Source organism: Tribolium castaneum, chromosome 10 (assembly GCF_031307605.1).
Source record: "Tribolium castaneum strain GA2 chromosome 10, icTriCast1.1, whole genome shotgun sequence".
NCBI lineage: Eukaryota > Metazoa > Arthropoda > Insecta > Coleoptera > Tenebrionidae > Tribolium > Tribolium castaneum.
The window spans coordinates 6,437,037-6,460,874 of NC_087403.1; the positions used below are offsets into that span (position 1 = coordinate 6,437,037).

Sequence of the window (23,838 nt, forward strand, 5' to 3'; positions counted from 1 at the left end):
GTCAGTGAAAAGTAACAAGTGAGTTGGTTTGGTGTTTTACACAATTAAATTTCCATAAGTGAACAATATTTCCCTGGCATGTGTCAGGTGCTAAGTGTGGGATTTAAAATATTCGAGCACGAGAGTTCTTCGGATGGCAAATGAGAATAAGTGTTCGTCTGGAGACCCTCCAGAAATAATTTAGTTAAAGTGATAAGTCGGTTTGAAGGCGATGACATCCGATCGCTGTAAAAAGTGTTGAATGGTGAGAAGAGCTCGGTCTATCTATTAGTAACCACGAAGTGGTTCAATTGCTGAACAAATTAAATTTCGCGAATGTGACTGGTGACGTCCTGATGGTATGGTGAACTGCTAGCGCTGACTTAAGCTAGTATTATTAGATTAGCGTGTCTCATAGAGAGGGCAACTAATAGGATTAGACTTGTATAGCAAGTGAACAACCAAACTTTTAATCTTATCAGTTTTCTAGCTACGCCCGATCAACCGACTCACCTGAGACATGCTTTCAACTTCGACCCTTCCGCAAGATGCCTACCAGAGATTAAACCGGACAATTTCGCTTCCTGTTCTCAATCCACCAAATCAAATTGCCAACCTGGATACGCGCTCCCAGACATGCAAATTGCGTTGCATTATTTTTAACGTTATTAACGCTACCTTTACAAATCAAATTCTATCTGGATATCAAAGGACATAAACCGAGGAAAACGTTAAAAGAACATCAGCGCCTCATAAACTACATTTCATATCGTGCCGGTGTAACTGTATGCGTGATTTATATCTGTCGTCATTTCACCAATGACCGACGTAGAAAGGAAACGAATCAATCGTCGGAAGATCATCAGATAATTTATACACCGCTTCATCTCTATATACCGAATAATTGGAAATCGAGCTCTTCTACCCCACAGATTTTCAAACAATGCAATCATCTGACAAGATTTATACATAAATTACATAAACACAGGCGCATAATACCATCAACAGAAATTGGATCAGTATTCTTATCGCAAACAAACACAAATTCGAATTTTCGCGGTTGAGGAACTATAACTCTCGAGCTTCTGCCAGCAGACGGCGCCTCGATTGTTTCGAACATTTCGCATTATCGCAATTTTGCAAATGTGATTTACTGCCGGTAATGCTTATCGCATGCATTCCTGCATTATCTTGTTGAAAAATGGAAATATTTAAAACTCTGAAGTAAAAGCGTGTTACAAGCTCAGGTAGCTACATTTATTACGGCATTCAGGACGTGCAAATTGCTAGAAAGAAGCTAAAACACCCCTGCAACGGTGTAACATTTCGGTCGAAATGATGAATTTGTCAAAATGCTTCTGATTAATTATCTGTCTATACCATATTTACAATCCACGTAAAAAATAAGAAAATTAACACTTCAATTAATTACGACGTTGGCGGGCATAAATCATTCCTTTTGCGGATTGACAGTGGAATAACAACCGTCAAAATCTTGCCTGGTTTATGTTTCCTTTGTTTTATTTCAGGAAACGACAACAAAACGTACAAATAAATAACAGACATCTTCAAAGCCTTACTCAGAAAAGCTATTATTAAATTTTAACCGTATAATCTTACTAACTTTTCCCAGAGAGTCAAAAATACATTAACTGAAATAAATATTGTTGTGAAAAGCTGCTTTCACGAACTTAAGTTTTTCTGACCCTGAAACAAAACCGCAGGATTAATGAATCCCATAAACGCATTATAACTTAATTTATGACTGAATACAATTTATTCGACCCGAATTCTGATAATTTGGAGCTTCAGCGCTTTGAGGTATCAACCAGTGCAAGATAAACTTGGTTGTTTGTGAAGCTAATAGGGAAATTTTTGAGGCCCTACTATTCAGTTTGGCGCCCACTTTGAACAAAGTAAATGTAAATTGTAAAGCAAATGAGCGCGGAGAGCTTATGTCAACAAACAACTGGTAACATGTGTCAAACCTCTATCAAACAAATAATTCCATTTAATTAACACTCTGAACCTTTATAATAAGCAAACCACACGCTGTGGCTCCCAAATTTCTCACCTACTCAAAGTAATTAATCTGCGCAATTACAAATATTTGCTGTACAAGAAACTTGTATTAAATTGCGAATTTATATGTAAAGTTTTCGCCGTAAATGGCTCTTAAACGTGGAAGTGTAAAAGTTCGAGATCGGCACCTTACAACAGCATTTAATTTACATGGAAAAGTAACAAGTTGTCAACTACTAGAACGACTTAAACTCGCTTTATACGAATTCTAATCACAAACTTTGTTACTTACTGCCCCAATGCAATAACAAACCGGCAGAAAACTGAATATAATGCCGTCTCACCAAATCACTCAGTCGACTCCTATTTACACACCAAGGGAATGCTTCCCAGCCCGTAAATTTGGATAGTTCCTGAATGAAGTCATCGATTGTGTTTAATTATATTATCCAACTTGTCAAACTTGGATAGTGCCATTCAAGCGGTAAATTAAACTTGAGTTAGAAACACAAATATCGAAAAACGAAAGCCGAAGCTGATAATCACTGCTACTACCCCAAAACTTAAATTAAGTCTTAATTACTAGGTTAAGGACCACCGACCCACAACTTTTCTAATTAACAAATTAACGCACTTCTTCGATTTGGAGCCATCGATAAAATTGGTCCGGCTCGCCCGGCGCATCCACCAATTTTGCTCCTGCTAACAGTGCGAAGTCTTATTTATTCGTGAAGTAGTGGTCGTAATGTCTGTCTGGAGTGTGAAAATATTAGTGTCGAGGTTTCCTTCATCATGCAGTGGGAAGGACGGCCATGCGGGCGATGCTGCTGACTAGGACATAGCTTGACGCCGCAGATATGGAATTATGGATGCAGGACGTGATTTGCTTGTAAATTAGATCCGTATAATGCGAAAAGCAACTGAAGAGAATGCCGCTCTCACAAACCACGGATGATCTTACATTCGGCATTCATTTTATGATACGCAAATGTGCAATAAACCTTGGCGAGATCGCTGTCGTATTTTTCGAAGCGCCCATATTACGCTGTCAGTATTTAGTCATTAATTGCCTTTCTGGGGGCAAATATTTTAATAAAGATGATGCTTCATGATCGGTCGGAAAGCTTTTAGAAATGTATAATTTTCCCAACAATAGCCAACATTTCTTGTCTGAAATGGATAGCGGTAATCTTGGGGGCATTTGCGAACATTCATATCTGATTAGCTTATTTCTCTCCGTGCTCTTTCATATTGTATTTCCGCGATTCTCTTTTTCATTCCTAATGAAAATCTAAGATGAGATCAAATGCTTTGTTTCCGCCGCAAAGTCGCGGTTTACGCGTCACCATTCGCAAAAATAACGCTAATGTTTTAGAGCGAGTCAATTCAGCGCACAATCACTCGTTACTTGCAAAACTAAATCAATTATCTCGATTGAATACCTGTAATTTATCATGCCGAAGAAACGGAGTTCCCCTCGTGTGTAGGTTTTCCGAGGAAATTTTTAAATCGGCAGCGTAGTATTGTTATTATCCAGATTGTATAAATCTCATCTGGGATTTTGGTGAAAATATTGGTGCATTATTTATTCGAGGGGAGTGTCAAGCTTTCAGCGTTTTTGCAATGATATTTTTGGGTGAATGAGGAAATTGTCCATTTAGGTAGTTGCTACAGGGCCCTTAAAGGAAATTATAGATTCTTATCTAAAAACCTTGCTATCATTAAACACACCGGACGAGATAAATTTTAAAGTTTCATTAGAACGGGTGATAAATGGCTGGATATTTCTTCAGTTCGGAATAAACTCAAAAACGTGTAATTGTTTGGCACACATTATGGTAATTATTCACAATTTAATTGAATTATCTGACGTCCCTATTAATTTATGCAAACGTGTTTACAATGAAAATGATTGCGTCCGATATTTTCGACATAAATGCTTCATTAAGAATAATTGTGATTATAATTACAACTGGATGACTTCAGTGTAATTGTTTTTCGCTTTGAAGGGTTCTTTGTGACACACAACGTATATGTTTGTTTATTTTTCCCTTGCTATATCTTCTAATCGCCAGAACGTGACTGCGAAAGAAGGTAAACAGAACACTGAATATCTTGGCCTTATATAGCTTTTCCTTTTAATGAATAACGTCGTACTGATATTAGTACGACAAACAAGTTCCAAATCAATAATTTCTGAACACCTTTTATCAACATTTGAGCCCGCAGAATCTCAAATCTCAAATAAATCCGAAAACATTTCCAATTTTTGCCGCAAAGCTTTCTGACTTTGCTCGGATCCTTGAACATTTAGTTCGTTTGTCTAAGGTCTAGTCTAAACTGTCTTTTTGCAAGTGTATTCATTTGCATTTATCAAGCTCGAGTTCTATGAATGTCATTATTAAACCCCGTCGTCTAATAGTTCACGAAGTTGTGAATCTGAGTGCTCTAATAATAATGGAATGCACTTTTGTTTATTTATTCGAAACCCAGTCTTTGCTCAGAATTTTAAATTTTAATTAGAGGTTGTGGTTGGTGACACTCCAGGAAGAGCCAAGGGTTAGGACTTCCTTGCCTTACCGATAGTTAGGCATCCTTTAAATTAGGGGCAATTTTAGTCATTATTTAGTATCAAGTAAAACGTGGCTCCGTTGAATAAATGTAGCATACTTCCCTAAAATTAGCTGGAAGGTAAATTGCGCACAAAACGAATTATACCAAGGTAATGTTTCTTTGTGACTTGTTATGTGTGTTTTGACGTATTAGTTTCGCCAACGCCGTTATCATTCTTCCGTAGAAAACTCGTAAAACTCCCTATTTCGCATATTTCTGTGCTAAAAGTAGACCAATTTTTTTGAATTGCACTTTCCTTGCTTCCACAACATTGCGTAAACACAATATTAGCGCTATATTCTTGCAGAAAAATGGGACAACGATAAATCTATTCACGAACGAAACTAACCCAATTAGCGTCTTTCTCACGCCGCAAGTTTTAACTAATTCTCTCATTTAAACTAACTGTTTTTAAATGATTAACTTTTCTCTAATAACTCAAGTAACAGCAATCGAAAGTTAATTAAGACTTAAACTCATGAATATGTACCCCAAATTAAGTAATAAAAGTCCAAATTGAGTTCAAAATTGCTTTAACAAAAATTATCAGCCAACAAATTGGCTTAGAGACATAGAAAGATTTTCTCTGCTTAAAATTGTAGACAAGCTATTTCCGTTGGGTTTTTTTAAATTGTAGTCGTTGTTAAAAGTAAAATCACCTCAAATCGATGATTTCTGAGTATTTGGTTTAAAATAATCGGACACTAATCGATTAAATTGATCAATAGGTTACGAGGAAATAAAGCAAATTTTTGACGCCTCCAAGAAGAAACCATGAGATTATCAATAAAAAAACTCTTAACTCAATTGGGTGCAGTTTTATTTGTCTAAAAATACATTCCCTTTTTTTATAAAGTTTTATACAAAGTAAGCAAAAATAACTTTTTTAAGTACGTTAGTGTTAGAGGCAAATATATCACAACATATTCAAATCTTGATCGCCAAATAACGCGAAAACGTATAAATATCACGTGTTTAATTTCTGTTTTCACAACGTGAAGGAATATTTTTCAGCAGGAGTATATGTTGGTCCAGGGCTTTTCAAAGGGGTGAGGGTTGCCGACGACGTACACGAGCGCTATTCAAATCAAAACCATTCAAGTCCAAGGCTTCCAAAGCGCTTTAAGCTTCAGCGCATGGTCGCAAGTGCTCCGCTACGCAACCGCAGAAGGTCACTGGTGTGAGCTTGTTGCCGGTAGTCGTTGGTCGGTGGTTTTCTTATTGTTGATAAAAACGTGATTAGTGCGTTGTTAGACAATAATTATCGAAATAGGTTTGTGTTTCCTTCAGCTTACTTAAATCGAAAGCTCTAAAACAACCGTCCACGCGTGTTACTCTAGAAAATGAGTGAGAAAGATCTTAACCTCAACGACGGGTTTGTCCCGTCCGTTTGGACGTGCGAAGAAGATATAGAGAAGGACATCATCGCATTTTCATATTTCGAAGATGATGGTTCGACCGAAAGGCCAGCAATGCCCGATACTCTGAAAGAGTATTATGCGAATTTACGCTCAGAGAAAGAGTCAAAGTACAATACTGAGTCGGAGAAGGATGTAGACGAATCAATCCAAAAGGAATCCAGATCGACTCCTTCACGCGAGAGTCCTACCCCGGTGTATAACGTAATTTGTGGTGTAGTTTGAGAATCAAAGCTTCAGAGCATTTTTATATTTTATAGGCGGGCGGAGCTTACAAGGAACAGCCGGAGTCATCATGGTCTTCGCCAGATGAAACTCCGACTCCTGATCCTAGCGTAAGTTAAGTCTTATCTTTGGTCAAATAATTTCCATAATAATTGTGTTTCAGGAGCCCCCGGCCAATCCACGCCCGCCCGCCGCCCGCAAATACTGCAAGGTGGACTTCAAACCCGCGGGCTATATTTTCAGATAATGTAATTGATTCTTTTGTTCATGTTTCTAATTTTTTTAAATAAATTTTTGCGAAACATACTTTTTTATTTATTATTTGTATTTAGAAAAAAAATCCAATAAACTCATTACCGGCCCGCTATCTATTAACATGTTCAAATTAAATGGCAGCATTTTCTTCATTTCGACCTTATTTTTCCAATTCTGTCCCCCGTTCGTAGCATTGTCACTAGAAATTTTTGGCTTTATTTAAGAGAAATTCGCAAAAAAAATCCGTTCAAAAATACAAGTTTCAAACTCCTTGGAAAAGACCAAAATAATGTAAATTTTTAATCTTCGTGTGTGATTTTTTGACATATCTAAACAAAATTATAACACAAAAACTGTTTTTGGGTGGAACGTAGCAAAAGTAACGTAATTTTTGCACGTAACTTACATTGGAATTTTTCGTTATATTAAAAAAAAACAAAATATGTGCCCTGTTTTAACGACTATTTTGGCTTTTGTGTTTGTTAAATTCAATAGGAAAATAAGGAAATTGCAGTGGGACCTCCCTGAATAGTCACCTCCGAATAACGGACACCTCTTCACAGCGGACACTTTTGTAGGAATGTAACAAAACCTATATTAGCATTTCCAACCTCTCCACAACGGACAATTCTCATCGGTGTCCGTTGTTGAGAGATTCTCTGTATATTATTGTGACCGAAGAAAAAAATTGGCACGAGCCGCCAGTGTGTGAAAGTATAAAGCACAGTAACGGTGAGATGAAGCATTAATGAGGCCGTTAGGTCGCTTGAGGCAGCCCTCCGCGGGCCTGAGGTTGATATTTTTGTCACACTCGGCGAGAAGCAGTTAAAACAAATAGGGAAAGGCAACACAATTAAATTGGAGTCGTAAAAAGTATTAGTTTTTTTACTGACCGTTTTATTTTGCAACAGTCCGATGCGACAGTCGATCATAACCGTGGAGCCGACCCTCGCTGTGATGTTGTGGGGCTCTGTGCCTTCCTCAAAAAAAGGGCCCCAGCGAGAGTCGGGCAAGTGGTAGTGTGGTACGGGGAAACCGCGGCCCAAGCTGTGGCGAACAGGTTCGTTTCCGACGGTTGTCGAAGGGGCGGCAGCTGTCGAAGTTGGAGTTGTGGGGGCGCCGCTGCTGGAATCCGCCGTGGGGCGCGGACTTGACCGCTCCGTCGCCGGGGGCGCCGTCCCGGCGCTCGCCGGAGGGCTCGCACTTGCACTCGGTGTTGACATCTCTTCTGCAATGCGAACGAATTCAATTAAATTCTTTTATTTTTATTTCATTCAAGATTCTGTTACATAAAAGTGTGATGTGGACTGCGACTGATGTAATTTAACATTTTGCTCTTTGTTCTTGCATTTGCTTCGTGCCCATAAAAGGTTTGTTTTCTTTTCATTTTATTATAATCATGACTCCGGTGTCACTCCTATTATTTATTCGCGTTTTATTACCACTTCTGGATTTGCCACCGGGAAGCTTTTACTAAATTGCAAATCGCTCTAATCTCACATTTGCCTTAACCAAGGCTTTAAAGAAAACTTTCGGCACAAGAATCGCCAATATTTTATGAGCGCTCCGAATTACTTTTAAATCGCAATGTCTAATGCTAGTGACATACGCGTTATTATAACAGGTGGACTATAAATTCAGATATGTACTAAAATTAATGATCACATGGAATAAATTTATCAACCTAAATGGTTGTCAATAGAGGATAGTAATTAACTGGAATTAAATATTGAGGTGTACAAAATCCAGATACTAGACACAAAATGGATTTACATAGTGACCAATAGCATCAAACGTTTCGGAGATTACTGGGAAATCAGGCAGAACAATAATTTATTATTATTATTATTATTATTATTATTATTATTATAATTTATTATTTATTATATATTATTTTATTTTTCTAGATTTTACATGAAGTTTAAAATTGTTTATTTTTTTATCAGGTATTATTCTTTCCGATTCCGAGTCTTTTTTCCTTAATTTTTAGGAATTGATCCAAATTTGAGACATTTTCATAATAAAAACATTTAAAATAAAAACAGCTCTGATAAAATTTCTTGGTAAAAGAGCGATCTTTAAACATTTTTTATGTATGTCGTTGATTGTTGTTGTTGATTAAATTTGCCTTTCTGCTTAAAAATGAATTTATTTGCTAATAAATGAAAAACAATCGTATGATTAAAATTTTGTAAACGATTTTTTAAGATATTTTTGAATAATTGTGAAATTATAACACACCTACTGCATAAAAAACGTTCATTGCTCACGCTTGATTTTACGAGACACATGATTAATATTTACAAATGTGAATTCCAGGAAAGTGTTCTTTCAGGAATAACTGTGGAAACACTGGAATACTGGGAACTCCTTTATATAAGTACCGGCTCTTTCTTTGTTATCTGATTTCAATGCACGAATTAGAGTGGTAGTCTGTTTTTGAATTTTTTTATGACTCGATCGAAGGTTTAATATTCAAATAATAACTATGATATTCCTGGACTGGAGCCTTTTAATGATCAAACTATTTTTAAAATATAAAAATTGGCACGCGGTCTGTATTCCGTGTACGTTATATTTAGTTGTGCTTAAGTACACGGTTCCCCACTGTGGGGATTTGTAAAAAATCGAATTTTGGGGCTAAAGATGGCCAAATTGTATTGAATTAGAAAACTTGCGAAAAAATTGAGCATGTTTGTAGAATGAATCTTTTTGAAATATTTGAAAAGTTACAAATCAGCATAAAACTCTCTTTGATATTTAAATTCGTCGGATATATTTGAAGGCAAGTATTCTGATTTCTGAGACGACTGTTTAACTGAAATTCTGACGGTAACTCTTATACTCGAACGATAAAAAATTCTTTGAACGTGAATTTTTAAGTAGTACTTTAAATTTACCCCAAAATGAGAATGATATAATACACTTAAAATATCGCTTGATTTGTGAGAGCTTCAAGATTGCCTTTGTTGAATGACGAAATAAATTTAATGTGTCTCAAATTTTACTTTGCTGAATTTGCGAGTTGAGAGTTTTTGCTTTGCAGTGTTTTCCACTCCATGTGACATTGTACTTAATATTGTTTTTTTCACCCCGGGGAGTCGCTAATTAATGAAATATTTTTGACAAAACGAACTCATTGTAACGACAACATTGTTTACTGGTTTGATCACATATTCGAATCTTTCACGAGTTAATGAATTTATGTTCCAAATTAATTAACATTCCGCGTGTGTATATGTACAAGATTTCCGAGCTTCAGTAACAGTGGATAATGTGTTACATTATTGGGTAATATTGTTCGGCTATTCGATAGAAAATTTCCCTAAAGGATAAACCTTGGCGTCTAAGACCAATTAACTTCGTCCCTTTCAACCCCAACTTCCGGCATTTTATGTAATTGATAGGTCATTAAGTTTCCTTAATGAAATATCAAACGTTGGGGGATACTCGTGGCCGAAATGACAATTGTCGCTTTTTCAAATCATGATCTTTCAGTTTATCGGTTTCAAAATCACCAAATCGTAACTAATGTTGAATCGATGGTCCGATAATTGACGCGATGTTAATTTATGTAACACCCATTATGTTACTATGTAAATACAATGTCCCAGGTTATCAATGGGAATCAATAAGTTTTTAATATCACAGCTGTCTCTTTCGCAGAATGAAACTGTATGCTCGTAAAGTTTTATGGTTACATTACAACTGTTTTTACATCCGAAAATAATGTAGAAAATGCTGTGATAAGTCATAAGCACGTCGTAGTTGGTAATTCATAATTTAGTTGCAAGATACAATGTGTGATCCTCTGCAACACCTTCCAGACGCGTGGATTTATTGCTACAATTACCAAAGAAATTGTAGTAGGAGATAATTTCCCGACATCGATTCGAACTCTAGAGAAATTTTAAACAAACATTTACTTAGAGGGGAAACTTCCAATTAAAAAGGACGAAATTAAACTCTGGACCAATTCCTTAAAAGCCACCTTTGAACTTTTGCAATTAAAGATTGTATTGTATTGTTTCCAGTTATCCAAAAACATTCGAACATCCCGATACATTAAACAGATTAAGCCGCCAAAAAGCTTCTATTTTTAATACCGTCGGATCGTTTATAATTTGAAAATGTTTTGCACGACTTTAACGAGAGTTTGAGCGGAAAATGGCATTTAATTTCTACAAAAACTCGAACTTGTAGCGCTCTATTCCATGTAAATTAATACAAAATCAATACCCCGAAGTAAAATGTCTGAATTTCGACGTGAAAATTAACTCTGTTTACACGATTATTTTTGATCCAAGTGCAAGACGGGATCAGATCACGCGAAAGCATAATTACGCCAAGTATCTTTCTATTGCTACAATGTCGGAAAAACGCTCAAATAGCGTAAATAAAACATTAACGATGTGAGATATGAGCGGCCACAAAATGCCCATAACTAGTTTATTGTGTCATGGGGCATAACCGTCTCATATCTAACGTTTTTTAAATAAATACGGCACCGGGGTTTCCCTAGCTACATTACGCTTTGCTGAATCAAATTTAACTCTTAACATAATTGAATGAAAGAAAAAAGCAATTTTTTGTACATAAATTTCAGAAGTTGTCTCGAAAACACTGTAGTTAATTCCTTGAGGACAATGTAATTTAGATGAAATTTACACCACTTAAGACGAAGTGCCGCATTGATCAATAACGTAGCGTCAATTATTACAAATTGTGACTGGATCGTATCTTCTTTCCTTTAAAAAATAACAAAGCAAAGGGGAGGGGGCACACCAGTGGTGAATGAAAGAAAAAGACACTGGAACATATGGCGAGTGGCTGAGAAGAATGGGCGAAAGGGACGGAAGAGTGATTGAGTTATAATTCCGGATTAAGAGATTGGGTAACAGCAAGTTTAGTTTGTTATTTTTGTGTTTGGTTCAATAAGATTTAAATAAGTTTTGTGGATTTGCCCGTCGTGAATGTCTTGCGTTTAAGCAACTAATACGATTGGGTTGGGGACATCGATTCAGCTAGGGTAGATACCCAATTGATTTGAATTCGAATCTGCGTCCGGCAGCGCTTGTTATTGTCGACCAGAATCATCGCTGAAATGTTTTATTGAGGGTTTTCCTGCAGTTGGTAGATCCAATTACATAACATTTAGTGCCAATACAATATCTTTCTTCCATTGTACTGTTTACCCTTTTATTTGCATAGCACATCCGCAAGCCGATAAATTCCAGTCGATAACGTGACACTTGAAATTTTGGCGATTTCGCGAAAAATTCATATAAAAGCCTCCACACCTCACGGTACTGCAAGCCCTCCTTTTTCATGTAACGTTAAAATTTAATTTTGTTTCAAACTGCAAGTGCCTTCGCTCCAAAATTTTAAGGATAAATCACTGGGATGCAAAGCGCGTTTCCGTCTTCACAGCAATTGCATTAAGTTGTTAATTAAAAAGTTGAATCCGGTATTTACCCGGAGAGTCTTTGATGTCCGAATAAACACCTGCACTATTATATAACCATCGATTTTTCATTTCATCGAAACAAGATGTAAAGTAGCGTACTACGATAAAATGGAATCCTTGTTTGATGTCTTATAGGTACAGAACATCCTAGCTTTAGCGGGGTTTTATATGCATACACTTGAATAGTATTTCCATAATTTCAGACTCAATGGAAAATACAACTCCTCACTTGTTTATTTCTTCTCCCAGTCAATTCCTATTAATTTTTAATATATTTGCATACGCAGCTGTTAAAACACGGAAGCTGGGCTCGTAGGGGGCGAAATTGTAAATTACCCCCAATGTTATTATTGCCGTTGGCAGGTCACCTAATGGTGGGTGTAAAATTTTATAAGCTTTAAAATTATATTTTCACCATAAACCATTTCGACCGTTGCTGAAACTCGACACAATTTCCAAAATTTCCACTGCTTTATCAAATAATAAAGCAAAATACACATTTTAAATATTAAGTTAAAAAAGTTACGATTCTGGTAACACTTACACAGATAGAGGACACCTGCGTCAGTCAGTTTTGTTGCCTTACAAAATTTTATTTATTCGGTTTAGTACGGTCTGGTTTACATGAGACTTCACCCAGTCAATTGTTATAAATTAGGTTTCACAAAAAATCCCATTTATCTTTATGATTTACAATTTTGGAAACATCATAATTTGCTTGACATTTGGCAGTACACTACTGTTATTATTCCCAAAGTTTTTAATTAAACTTGCCTTAAAGTTTGCTCACTAATAAAGCAAATGAAATTAAAATTTAATTATGACTGTATTACTTCTACTAATATGAAAAAACCTATCCGAGCTTTGTGCAGCAGGAAATACCAATATTGAAACGTAAGGTAGAACAATATGCTAATACATCATTCCTTACTGATCATCAGTTAAACCAAATATTTGATTTTAAATTAGGTATGACATTTAATCAGATTACGTTTCACGTAGCCATAAATCAGCGTGCTTTTAAAACAACATGAACATGTAACACATCTACAATAAAATATTATGACATATTATAATAATGAAAAATTTGTAACTCAAACATTATGTTCAAATAAAAGTGATTTATGATGAAAGAGCGGTTTTTGGTTTCGTTGATTAAAAACTCCTGGTGCACCACTTTTAACGGTAAGTTAAACAGCAAAACAGCTTTGGGTTACCTGACTTCTCGACAATTTGTATTCAAATCGCTAAAAGCTCATCCTAAGATACTGCTTAAATACGCATTTGCTTATTAAAAACATGGAGACGGCTAATGAATTTATCTAGAGAAACACCGCTTGCGACATTTAATTACTTTTGGAAAGTGAAACACTTAACAAAATTATTGCCACGAATTGCTTATGTTTCCGCATAAATAATTGTACTCGAGTCATTTCGAATGTCCCGGACATAATTAAATTTGCTTTTTGTTTATGCCCGACTTATAAATCCTCTCCACCGCCGTAATTATTCACAAAAATGCATGTTTAAAGCGGGGTTAATCAATCCCAACAATAAAATAAATACATCCAATTGTAAGTTCAGGAAATTTGAGTGCAAACTAGCTGAAACTGGATTAAACAGATTTATTGTTCAATCAAATGTTTAAAATTAAATGCCACGTACTTTAAAATCTATATTATTTGTTTGTTGCGGTTTGTGTGACAAATGGAGAGCAATCCTCCGATTGCGCAATCAATTTTTCGTAAAACTATCTGTTTGAACAACTAATTGTAACTAAATTCGGAGATTTGTTGTTAACAAAATTAGCGCTGAAATTCATTTTTAACGCATAACATTTTTGCTCTACTTTGTAATTTCTTATCGTCGAAACAAGTAATGACTTGATGTGGGAAGGAATAATTTGCATTAAATAGTGCAGTGAGTGTGTGAGGTGTTCTATGCAGATTCATGGAGCTTATGCATAAATTCGTTTATAATGTGGATTTATCTGGATACACAAAATTCGCCCGAGAAGCATGGGCCCGGGCGCAAATTAAATATATAGGGCACAATATGATTTATACTTGGAATTTGTATTTTTGTATATTATTTGAAAGTACCTAGCGTAGTAGTGTTGATTTATTTTCTTTGTGTGAGAGCAATTTTCGGTTGAGATTCATTAAAAGTGTGGTTAACAATGAAAAGCTTCTACCTTTAACAGCTGACGCCAAATGAGCTATCGAGTTGCCTGAAGCTAGCTTTTAAAATGTTATTAATAGGTTGTGCAAAAGTGGGTCGACTCACATTGCATCTTAAGATTTACTTCAAGGAAGACATTAAGAGTTGGAGTATGAAATTTTCGAGGCAAATTTTTGACTTTTACCTTTAAATCTGTTTTCTTTTCCGTTGCGCGGAAACAAATTTACCAAACAGGGAGGCAGGATTGTAATCGAATCAACAAATGGTTCAGATCGTATCAGTGGAATATAAACTTAATTTATTTGTTTAGAATTTTATACAATAAAGAATTTTTCTCGCGGGCTATAACTTTAAAAGAAAGCTTTTCCCAAGATATGTTTATATTAACCTTTATTCCTTTTGTGCGACCTCTGTTTGTTCAAGTTATATTAAAAATATAAATTTCACGGGTTCTGACGTCACAAAGCGATCGACGCTTTGATAATCATAGTTGAAGCTTAAAGTTGAAATTTTCACTCAGTAATATTAAAGCTGTTCTTTTCGATATAGATTATAAGCATCCGCTTGCGGGTTAAATGTTTGATGAGGAAAGGCGTTATACCAATAACTGCGAACTTCCCAAATTAAAAAAGTTGCTCCTCCTTCTCTCTATCATATACATCTAATATTAAACTTGCGCATTAACAAATTTCAACACACTTTTCTTCAATTTACTGGACACCTGAAAATGGAAATTTCTACACGGCTAATGGTGCATACTGCATTTGCATCCCGGCGTACGGGCGCTACATAAATATTAATAAATTAAAATGACTTCCGCAAATGTTTATCTAATTTTCTACATCAACTTCCAACAGCCCCAATTCGGATAGAGTACGCGCATACATTATGACCCCATTTATGTGCCCCATAGCACTAAAATTGAAATTAAGATGCCAGAACTGGCGCGATACCCTTGCCAGACCGGGTTTTTAATTCGCATTTATACGGCTGGTATTTATTCAATGAATGATTTGGTTCAAGTGTTTGAGTTATTCCCGAGTGAATAATTGAGGTGCAAACTAGCGATGTTTACAATAGGTGAATTTGTTTGGTATTAGTAATTGAAACGTTCTTCTGATCTCGAGTGAGTTTCTAATTAATGATGTTGCAGGTAAGCAAATGTCAGCTCGCATGAGCGAAGCCTGTGAAAAACGCGAAGATGCTTCCCTAATGATGAAAATGTGTTTTGTATAGTGTTAGAGTATTGGACTTGCAGCTTTCGAGGCTTAGCATCGCAGCTTCACACCTGAGTCAGACTTTAATATTCTAACCTCGTGTCTGCTCGTTCCAATCCGTGTTTAACAATTAATTAAAACCCTTTATTTTATTGGGCTTAATCCGCTAATCTTCGATTTCGCTAGAACTAAGCTGCTAATTAATCATCTAAAAGAAAAATTAGAGACGCTGCTTTTGTTTATCGCCGAAACTTTTTCAGCGTAATTACTTAATGTTTGGCAAAGGGCTAAGGCCGGATTTCATTGTCATTATTTAAAATGAAAATGGGAGATTAAACCAGTGGACTAATAAATTTGTAAGTAATGTAATTACGCACGTTTTAATGGATTCATACAAGACGCCTTCACTACAATCACAGCCGTCAAAAGCTAAACCAGAAACAATGAACCTAGTTGCCGACTTTGTGCTTTCCCCTTCAGCGAAATATCCTCTGCTAGCGACCCATGAACACAGAAATGAAAACTTCGCAGGAAACATAGTGCTCACTTCAAAAATTGCTACAGAGATAAAGCTTCTGTTCACACAACGCAAAAATAACACCCCAGCTTCATAATCGTGAGAATCCAATTATGAAGGAAATCAGACTGAAATTTTTCATTTATTGCCTTACGAAACATCGATCCCCTTCCAACTCTTCCAAAATTTTAATCTTGAAACATAATCAAATCGAAGCAATCCAGCAACGCCAACAGCCTATTATCACAACGTGCAATATTTTCACTCGAACGGAAAATATATAAAAAAGAAAATGCTAGTAAACCCGACTAATAAGCAGCCGAATGAATCGACTTTCTCACTGATACCCTAATAAAGAGATAGCGTGTTTGGATCAGCAGGGAAAAATACAACAGACTAAGCAAATATTTCGGCCACAGCGCCAACAAAAGCTTTGGCGACCCTAATTATCGATAAAAAGTCGTAGCGCAATTCGGACATTTATTTATATCTCTAATTAACTGGATGCGATTCGGTTTTGATCCCAGAAATCTGTATTTTTTGCTTGTTTATTGCCGAGTTTTACGATCTTGCAAACAACAGATTCTAGAAGGTTATGACATTTGCACAAGAAGGATTGTACCACCAACCCGTAAAACTACTCCACTCTTAATATGCCGGAATTACGGGAGGAACTTTACCAAACTAGTGGTAATAAAAGCACATTTTTCAGATATTACAACATCTGATTAGGTCAGCTAGTAGTCACTAAAATGTTTTTATCAAAACGTGCATTCAATCCGCCGTGACAATAAATTTATGTTATCTACTGTTAATAGAGTGCATTGGAGGATTTATAGTTTGCAGGCAGATAAATGCAAAATACATTAATCAATGGAAGGGCCGTTCGACTATTTGCAAAATAAGGTTTTTAGGTGACTTCGGGGATGAAATATGGCTTGGTGACAATCTTCAATTTATTTATGTAATGATCCCGCAAGGGTGGAGATATGACGCTAAGAACATGTTAATGTTCGCCTTATTATGGATCACCCAACATGTATTATATCCGAGAAGAATAACTTACAGGTCAAGTCCTTCCTAATACATATTGATTAAGTCAATATTGTACAGCAGCCACGCGTTTAAGATCAATACTGTCACTTTAACCCCAAGACTACTAAAATATTTCTTAAAGATCCCAGTTAACATTCTTTTATGCCCGGCACGTTTTTCTGACCGATTGCCAACTAAATAATTGTGGGATATGATGAATAGCAAAGTGAGCAATTTATTACACTAAATCCCTGAAATCTTGGAGGAGATTTGATATTAGCTTGGGATAGCTTGAGATGAGATATTTTGACAAATTATTCTCCAGTTTTGCTAAATTTCAAGATAAAGGCTAAAACTCTGCAGCTCTAAACACCTTCGAGTCTCACCCAAAAGATATTTTTATATTACGTGAAAGGAAATACGGTTTTAATGGATCTGTTGCTTACAGCACTTTGATAATAATCAGTAAACAGGTGTCAACAGCGTAATGGATAAGTTCGCAAGTTTCCCAAGGATGTCACAAATACGATTGTGGATTGTCCTGTGTATAAGTGTGGATGTTTTTAAATTAGCGCAAACGAATAAAAGTTTATTAGGGTTGCAATCAGTCGTTTCCGCGAGTCGCTGCACTTGACGTAAAGTAAAAGACTGACGAGTGGCGTTTTAAGGGAAAATGGTTCACAGTTTAGTACAACGTATGTAGAATTATTGGCCATAACAAAACATATTGCAATTGGTTGCAGCTGTCGCTGCCAGTACCTTGATAATTCATCACAATTTCCTCGCCGATTGCTACTTTAGACTCTAATCACACACCGACGATAAATTGATTTTCTCAAGTTTTACTCAACTACACGAATAATTACTAATTAGGTGCTCGGCGCCACAACTCACTTCATGTTTGTTTTTACGCTATTGATTCAAGTTTGCTTGGTAACGGGTCGAATTTCGACAAAAGCTGCTTTTTCGAAAGATAATTGATAGTGATAGTGGCTAATGAAATTTTGTTAGAAAGGTACTACAAATTACACAGCGATGTGATATAGTTTCCCAACGGCCGGATTACTATTATCTCGTGATATAATAACAACACGGATTACGCCATTGTGGCTACATAGTCGAGTTTAGGATAGTTTCAGAACCCTTTACATAATACAGTGAATAATTATTTGCTACTAAGATGCTTTTTGATTTGACGAAGTCGGGGCGGGCAGATTTATCCGTTTTCAATATTCAGCTCGGCTTGAAACTAATATAAGTTTCACTGCTTTCGCATTATATAAGCGATTAAATTTATTATTCCGTATATTTAGTTGCTTCACAGGTGTCACAAACAGCGCACGGAATGTTCGAAATCAATTTTGCGAAAGTGCCCTAACTACCTCAAAATTCTTCGGCAAATACTATTCCAGTGCTTGACATAGGCGGAAATTAAATATTTACTTTCCGCTCGCGGCCGTTTTTTTTGAATAGTTGCCGACTGTGCATTTAAATTAATATTATTTCAATAAAATAAGCCGTGCGACCAACAATGGCATTATGTGAAACATGACTTTACTATTACAGCGTCACCGCCCAGCCAATTTTCCATCTCTACATTAAAAATGAATAAGTTATTGAACCCTTTGTTGCCCCGATTCTCTAACAAATGTTACATTTCTGTATAATGAAACACTTAAAATATTTTTCCGGCGTGTCGGAAACCGATTTTTGTGATCCCAGACGATTATTATTCCACCCAAGAGTTAGAGGAACCTGCTACCGAATCACTCTATAAAATGTCAATCAACTTGACTGATGAAGTATATCAATTCCAATCAGTAGATATGTGATATATTTCTTGCAGCGGCAGAATTTTTGCACACTTTTCCAAGATGTAATGCATGTAGATATGGCCTGAAGACGCATCCCACTATTTCCTTTGTTTGAATCCCTTGCGTGTAATAATGTCAACAACATACGTAACTGACTTTAAAACTTACGCGTGTTATTTTTATAGCTTTTTAAAATGTTTTATTGTAAGGACATTCATCTGAAACTTGGGAGATATATTACACATTTGTGGTGCTCGGGCTACCGAAAATTTCACTGAAACTGTTAAGAAGCAATTAATTTGGCTGTGAGATAAGTAGAGTGGGTGCTTTGTATAATAGAGACAACATGAAAGCTATAAAATAACCGTAGATGGCCGGCCCTGTTCTGTCGTCAACAAGTCTTAAAATGTCACAAGCACTCTTATTTTTTGTGAAATTGAGCCTTCAAGATGTCTTGTTAAACTTGGGGAATAAATATCGTGTTTTACGAATATGTCTTTTTGTTCTGGGGTTTGGTGACATAAAAGGTATCAAAGAATAACACCCAAGGTTGCGTTTGCTGCAATTGATGTTGTACAAAATTGCTTGCAAAAAGTGCGAAACAATGAGCGTTGTTTGTATTTGTTTTTTTCCTGTAATACGGAGCAAGGAAAATGTATTTGAAAATGTCTTTCAAGAGGAGCGTAGATTGCGGAAAGAAGTGGATCGATTTACATGCTTTTATTGATGGCCATCATCGTCCGAGGCTGTAGGCAGCGCTCCAACTCGATGGAAATCCGACAGAGAGAAGCATTTCGATGCATTAAACTTTCCCCGAAATAATTGCAATAAACACGCTCAAAATTCACTCCAGGAACGTGTATGACACTAAGTGAAACGATTCGTAATGCGATTTTCTCCGCGTTTGATTTATGGTTATTTGAAACCATTGCAAAACATTACAACGATGCGAGATACCTCGTTTTTCCATCGAAAACTTGGAACGGTCAGTCTGGAACACTTTGCTCTTCGATTTCTTGTTTTTTACTTAAGAGCTTTCAGCTCATAACATTAATTTAGAAGGGCTTTCCGGCAATTAGTGGAGGAAAACAGTTTCTTACATACACACTACTTCACTACTACTTCCATAAAGAAAGCGGTAATTATCACTCGCTTGCAACCGCTTTGCTTTATTTCATGTATTGTTAAAAATTAAAATCGTGCTCTCTCTACACAATTTCCATTTATGCAAAACATTTTATCTGATACTAATTCAATTTCGGTAGATTTAAGATAGAGTGACAACGAGGCCTGCATGCTGGAAATAAATTAAACAACAGCGATCTATTCAAAGATATTAACACAATATTATTAAATAATTTGCGCTCTCGAAGCAGAAAGTGAAACTGTTTGGAGACAGGGCGGAACAATAAAGTTTACCGGTGTTAGCCCATTATTGACTTAAGATGATTATTGCACTGTCCACAAAAGGCCAGTTTTAGAGCAGAATAATACGAATTATGTCACAGTTTGCTTGTGTAAATTGAGCTCTAACGGCTAGATAATGGCAACGTTATGTGCCATAACTTTGATACACCGTCATTTGATTATTAGGCCGAGTGCGAGTCGAGAGTCTTCGTCTTAACATTACAGAAACGAATAAACAGTTTGTAGAACACATTTAAATAAGAAGCACCAGACAGGAGATAAGCAGTTGGTTTATAAATAAATATATTCCAGCTGGCGGGCACAGAGAGGGCACTGATAAGCACATATCCTCACCAACGTTGGGCCCCGACCAATCTGGTGAAAAATAAAATAAGAATTGGATGTTTACCGGAATGACTTCTTATTGCAAACGGTTGGAGCTCTCCTACGTGCAATATTTAATTTTGAGGTGTCAGCAAAAAATAGCAAAAATTTATGTTTATAACTCACCTGATGCCTTCGAAGTGACAAACACCCCACAAAGGAAAAGCATTACGGCCGCCTTTATAGCAACACGCACCATTTTCATTATCAACTGGTGAATTATTCAGTAACCATCCCCCCACCCTTATGCATCCTGGAACAAAGAAGATTTAATTAATCACTAGTCGGAATCACTTTTTAAAATAATAATTTTAAATTTATGCCACTGCCGTATATTCTAAAACATCTCCTTCCTTTATAAATAATGTATAAGATAATTACAAATTGGGTAATAAGGACGCTCTCCTTGTTCAAGGACTGGAATTTTAGAGCCTACTTTACGTTTCTTTGACGCTTTAAAAACTTTCTGCCTCAAATAATGATTAAGGTGTCGCAGTTAATCTCCTGCTGTTTAGTTATTGGTCTTCGAACTTTAAAGCGTAATTTGATAACAGATGATTAAAGAATTTGTTATTCATTAGTCCAACCTCTGCTTGCAACAAACTGGATTAAACCTTCCAGAAGAGTACAGTGTAAGTTTGCCCCAATTATAACTCTCTAAGGGGAATTGCAAATGAGTTTTATTATTTTAAAGTGTATAAAAATTTCGAAAAGCGATCTTTTATTCAACGAAGTAACGAAATTTATTTCTTCCTGGACAGGAACACAATGACCAGTCGTGTTTTAAGAATCAGAGTTTACGGCTTGGTTACTTTTGTTGCATCGTTTTTCACAGCAGGTATCCAAAGAAAGAACTAGAAAGCGAAACTATCTGCGAAAGCACATTTTCCGGGAACACTGACACAATGTATGTTCAATCGTAATAATAACATATAGAGTCAAATACACGCATAGTATTCTCTTACAGGCTGTAAAATAAGGCGAAATCCCCACGTAAAGTAAGGGCGTCTCGCTGTATGGGTTCTTCCACCTGCTTGGTATTATACAAATTTATTTCGAATTCGGGGACGTAAAACTTCACGCTTTCCCAGCATCTTTAATCATTGACTGGACAGTATGAATCAACAAAAAGCTCTGTATTACGGCACAGCAAAAAATTGTTTAGCTTTCACAAACACATTCTTCGAGACCATTTGTAGAATTTAATTAGAGTTAGTAGGCCTAATACATTACGCCCTTCGTTTTTCTCCAAGCTTGGGCTTGTAATTCCACCGAAAATATTTTTTAGGATCACGTATCCAAAGTTTTTCCACAGAGTGAAAGAAATAGCCAATTAGCCCAACTGTTGTGATAATTATTTCCTACTGCCCTAGTTCGAGAAGTCCGTGTTTGAATTTGACTTTTTCCCATTTATATTTTAATAAGACGTTTTCCCATTATGCTGTCTTTACCTGTGTCTGCGATAATTGATGGGGGATTTATTCAAATTTGTTTCAACGCTTTCCACGCACAGATAATCTACTTTGCATATGTGTAAAATGCGATTTATTTTCTTTTCGATTCCATGACGCTCGGGCTCCATCCATATCTCCATGACTAAAATTCACTTACAGCTTTTACTTATTCATGCGATAAATACATTTACCGAAACAAATGTACGAAAAAGACTATTATGTTGAAACGGGTCTTGAAAGAAAAAATTACATTCTGATGTAGAAGTTTAGGTTTGGAATAACTTCGCAAGAAGTTTGCATTTTTATAGTTCATTAAAGATGGTTGAAATTTATATCTTAAATATGATGCAACTTCTAAACATTTCGCTATAACAAACTTAGATTTCTTATGTTTATCGTAAAATATTTTAATATTAAAAAGTTTACTTTTATGTAGTTCCCTGCTTACCTATTTATACTCCAACGGCATAAACTTACAAGGTCACAGATTAAAGCCATTCAAGGAAAAATTTATTTCGCATTTTAGACTTGAATGGCTTGACTTTAATTAAAAATCTGAGATGCCTGACAAAGGCAAGTTTTAAAATCTGGATAATACGATAAGCAACATTTTTTGAGTCATTTATTGTACGTGTAGCTTTGAACAGTTGCGTGCGGTGGAATTTCAGAAATGTTTCACTCGCATATTTTCATGCACCATATAATTTATCACAGTACGCAAAACGCTGAAATTATTTATTTTATTTGTCAAGAAAATTTCCGGTTCATCATTATTAAATTTAATAAAGCAAAATTTTTGCACCTCCGGACGCTGGAGGAGCCTTTATATTATCTCTCCTGCACCTGTTGGAGAATTTCTTGCATGAGTGGAGAGGTTTCACTTATCTCGCAAAGATATATCTCCAGTGATAAAAGGGATTATGTCGTGGCAGATCTCTTTTCAGATTTTTAAATATAATTTAGGCGAGAAAAAATAATTTCGTGTCTGATCGCGTATAAATCCTGTCGCAGTAATTCGGCTTATTTGGGGCTTATAATAGGTGGAGTGAGAAGCAATCAGTGGGAGGGTTCAAATAATGTTTGAGTTAATTACTCACGGAAATTCCCTAATATAACAAACATGATAGGGATTATTTGTCGATACCTAAACTGGGGTCGCACGATTAGCAGAAATCGATTAATTGGCTGAATTTTTCGCCGAAACAGTAAAGTAGGCAGACAGCTCTCGCGGAAGAGATAAAACCAGGAAGACATTCGGCTGAATGTTGGGTAAAGTCGACGCCAGAATGTATAAACATCTACATATATAGCAGCACGCGCCTTCATTGACAATGATAACATATCCTGACTGTAAATTCGAGGCCCAACCAGCTTCACAGCCAATCTTGGCGTCTGGAAGCGCAAATATTCTCGCAAGTGCAATTATTTTTTACGACCGATTAACGGTTATTTCTTCCGATCACCTCGTTCCTGCAGTATTGAAACCTTAACAACTCTTATCTAAAATATAAGGCTGGGTTTATCTTGGAGGTGATTGAGAAAGGTCGTGATAGGGGATTCACCGCAATGACTCACCTTGTCGGTTTATATCTTTTCCTTCCTTTTACCAACTTCTCGGTTAAAGTACACACAATCCCCGGACAAACATAACGTACTCAAAAACGTCAATCATTAAGCGCTATCGAGAGAGCCTTTGAAACGTAACACCGCAACAAAAGCGAAATTCTGAAAAAAAATTCGGGAAAGTTGCTAGAGTTGTGTCAGTTATTAGAATGCCGGAACGGACGGAAAGGGAAGAGTGAGAGAACTGCTATAGTTCTGAGCAGGATTGCTGTTCTAGTTTGAGAAAA

At 36.2% G+C, this 23,838-nt stretch overlaps 2 protein-coding genes across 4 annotated transcripts in view; one reads left to right on the plus strand and one right to left on the minus strand.

Moving 5' to 3' along the window:
* LOC103314654 (uncharacterized) overlaps positions 1-23,838 on the minus strand; it is an 87,118-nt gene that overhangs the window by 32,674 nt on the left and 30,606 nt on the right. For 2 of the 3 annotated variants that reach the window (XM_008201157.3, XM_064359366.1), the window contains exons 2-3: positions 20,661-20,787; positions 7,406-7,740 (exon numbers count right to left, since the gene is read on the minus strand). In XM_008201157.3, the coding sequence (XP_008199379.1) occupies positions 7,406-7,740; positions 20,661-20,739 (414 nt within the window). In that variant the 5' untranslated portion in view covers positions 20,740-20,787. Of the gene's footprint in view, positions 1-7,405; positions 7,741-20,660; positions 20,788-20,915; positions 21,023-23,838 lie in introns of those variants that run through there. The other variant, XM_015981231.2, reaches the window with a different exon arrangement.
* Positions 5,651-6,563, plus strand: LOC107398154 (uncharacterized). The gene is made up of 4 exons (XM_015981235.2): positions 5,651-5,887; positions 5,955-6,236; positions 6,293-6,367; positions 6,421-6,563. Exons 2-4 carry the CDS (start codon positions 5,958-5,960, stop codon positions 6,502-6,504), a joined length of 438 nt encoding a protein of 145 aa, XP_015836721.1. The 5' UTR covers positions 5,651-5,887; positions 5,955-5,957; the 3' UTR covers positions 6,505-6,563.

What these genes read in the sequence shown, in the direction of transcription:
- LOC107398154 (XM_015981235.2), top strand. Translation starts at nt 5,958, where the DNA reads ATGAGTGAGAAAGATCTTAACCTCAACGACGGGTTTGTCCCGTCCGTT. An exon ending in GTCCTACCCCGGTGTATAAC is followed by an intron (nt 6,237 to 6,292) that starts GTAATTTGTGGT and finishes TATATTTTATAG; the next exon opens with GCGGGCGGAGCTTACAAGGA. An exon ending in CTCCGACTCCTGATCCTAGC is followed by an intron (nt 6,368 to 6,420) that starts GTAAGTTAAGTC and finishes ATTGTGTTTCAG; the next exon opens with GAGCCCCCGGCCAATCCACG.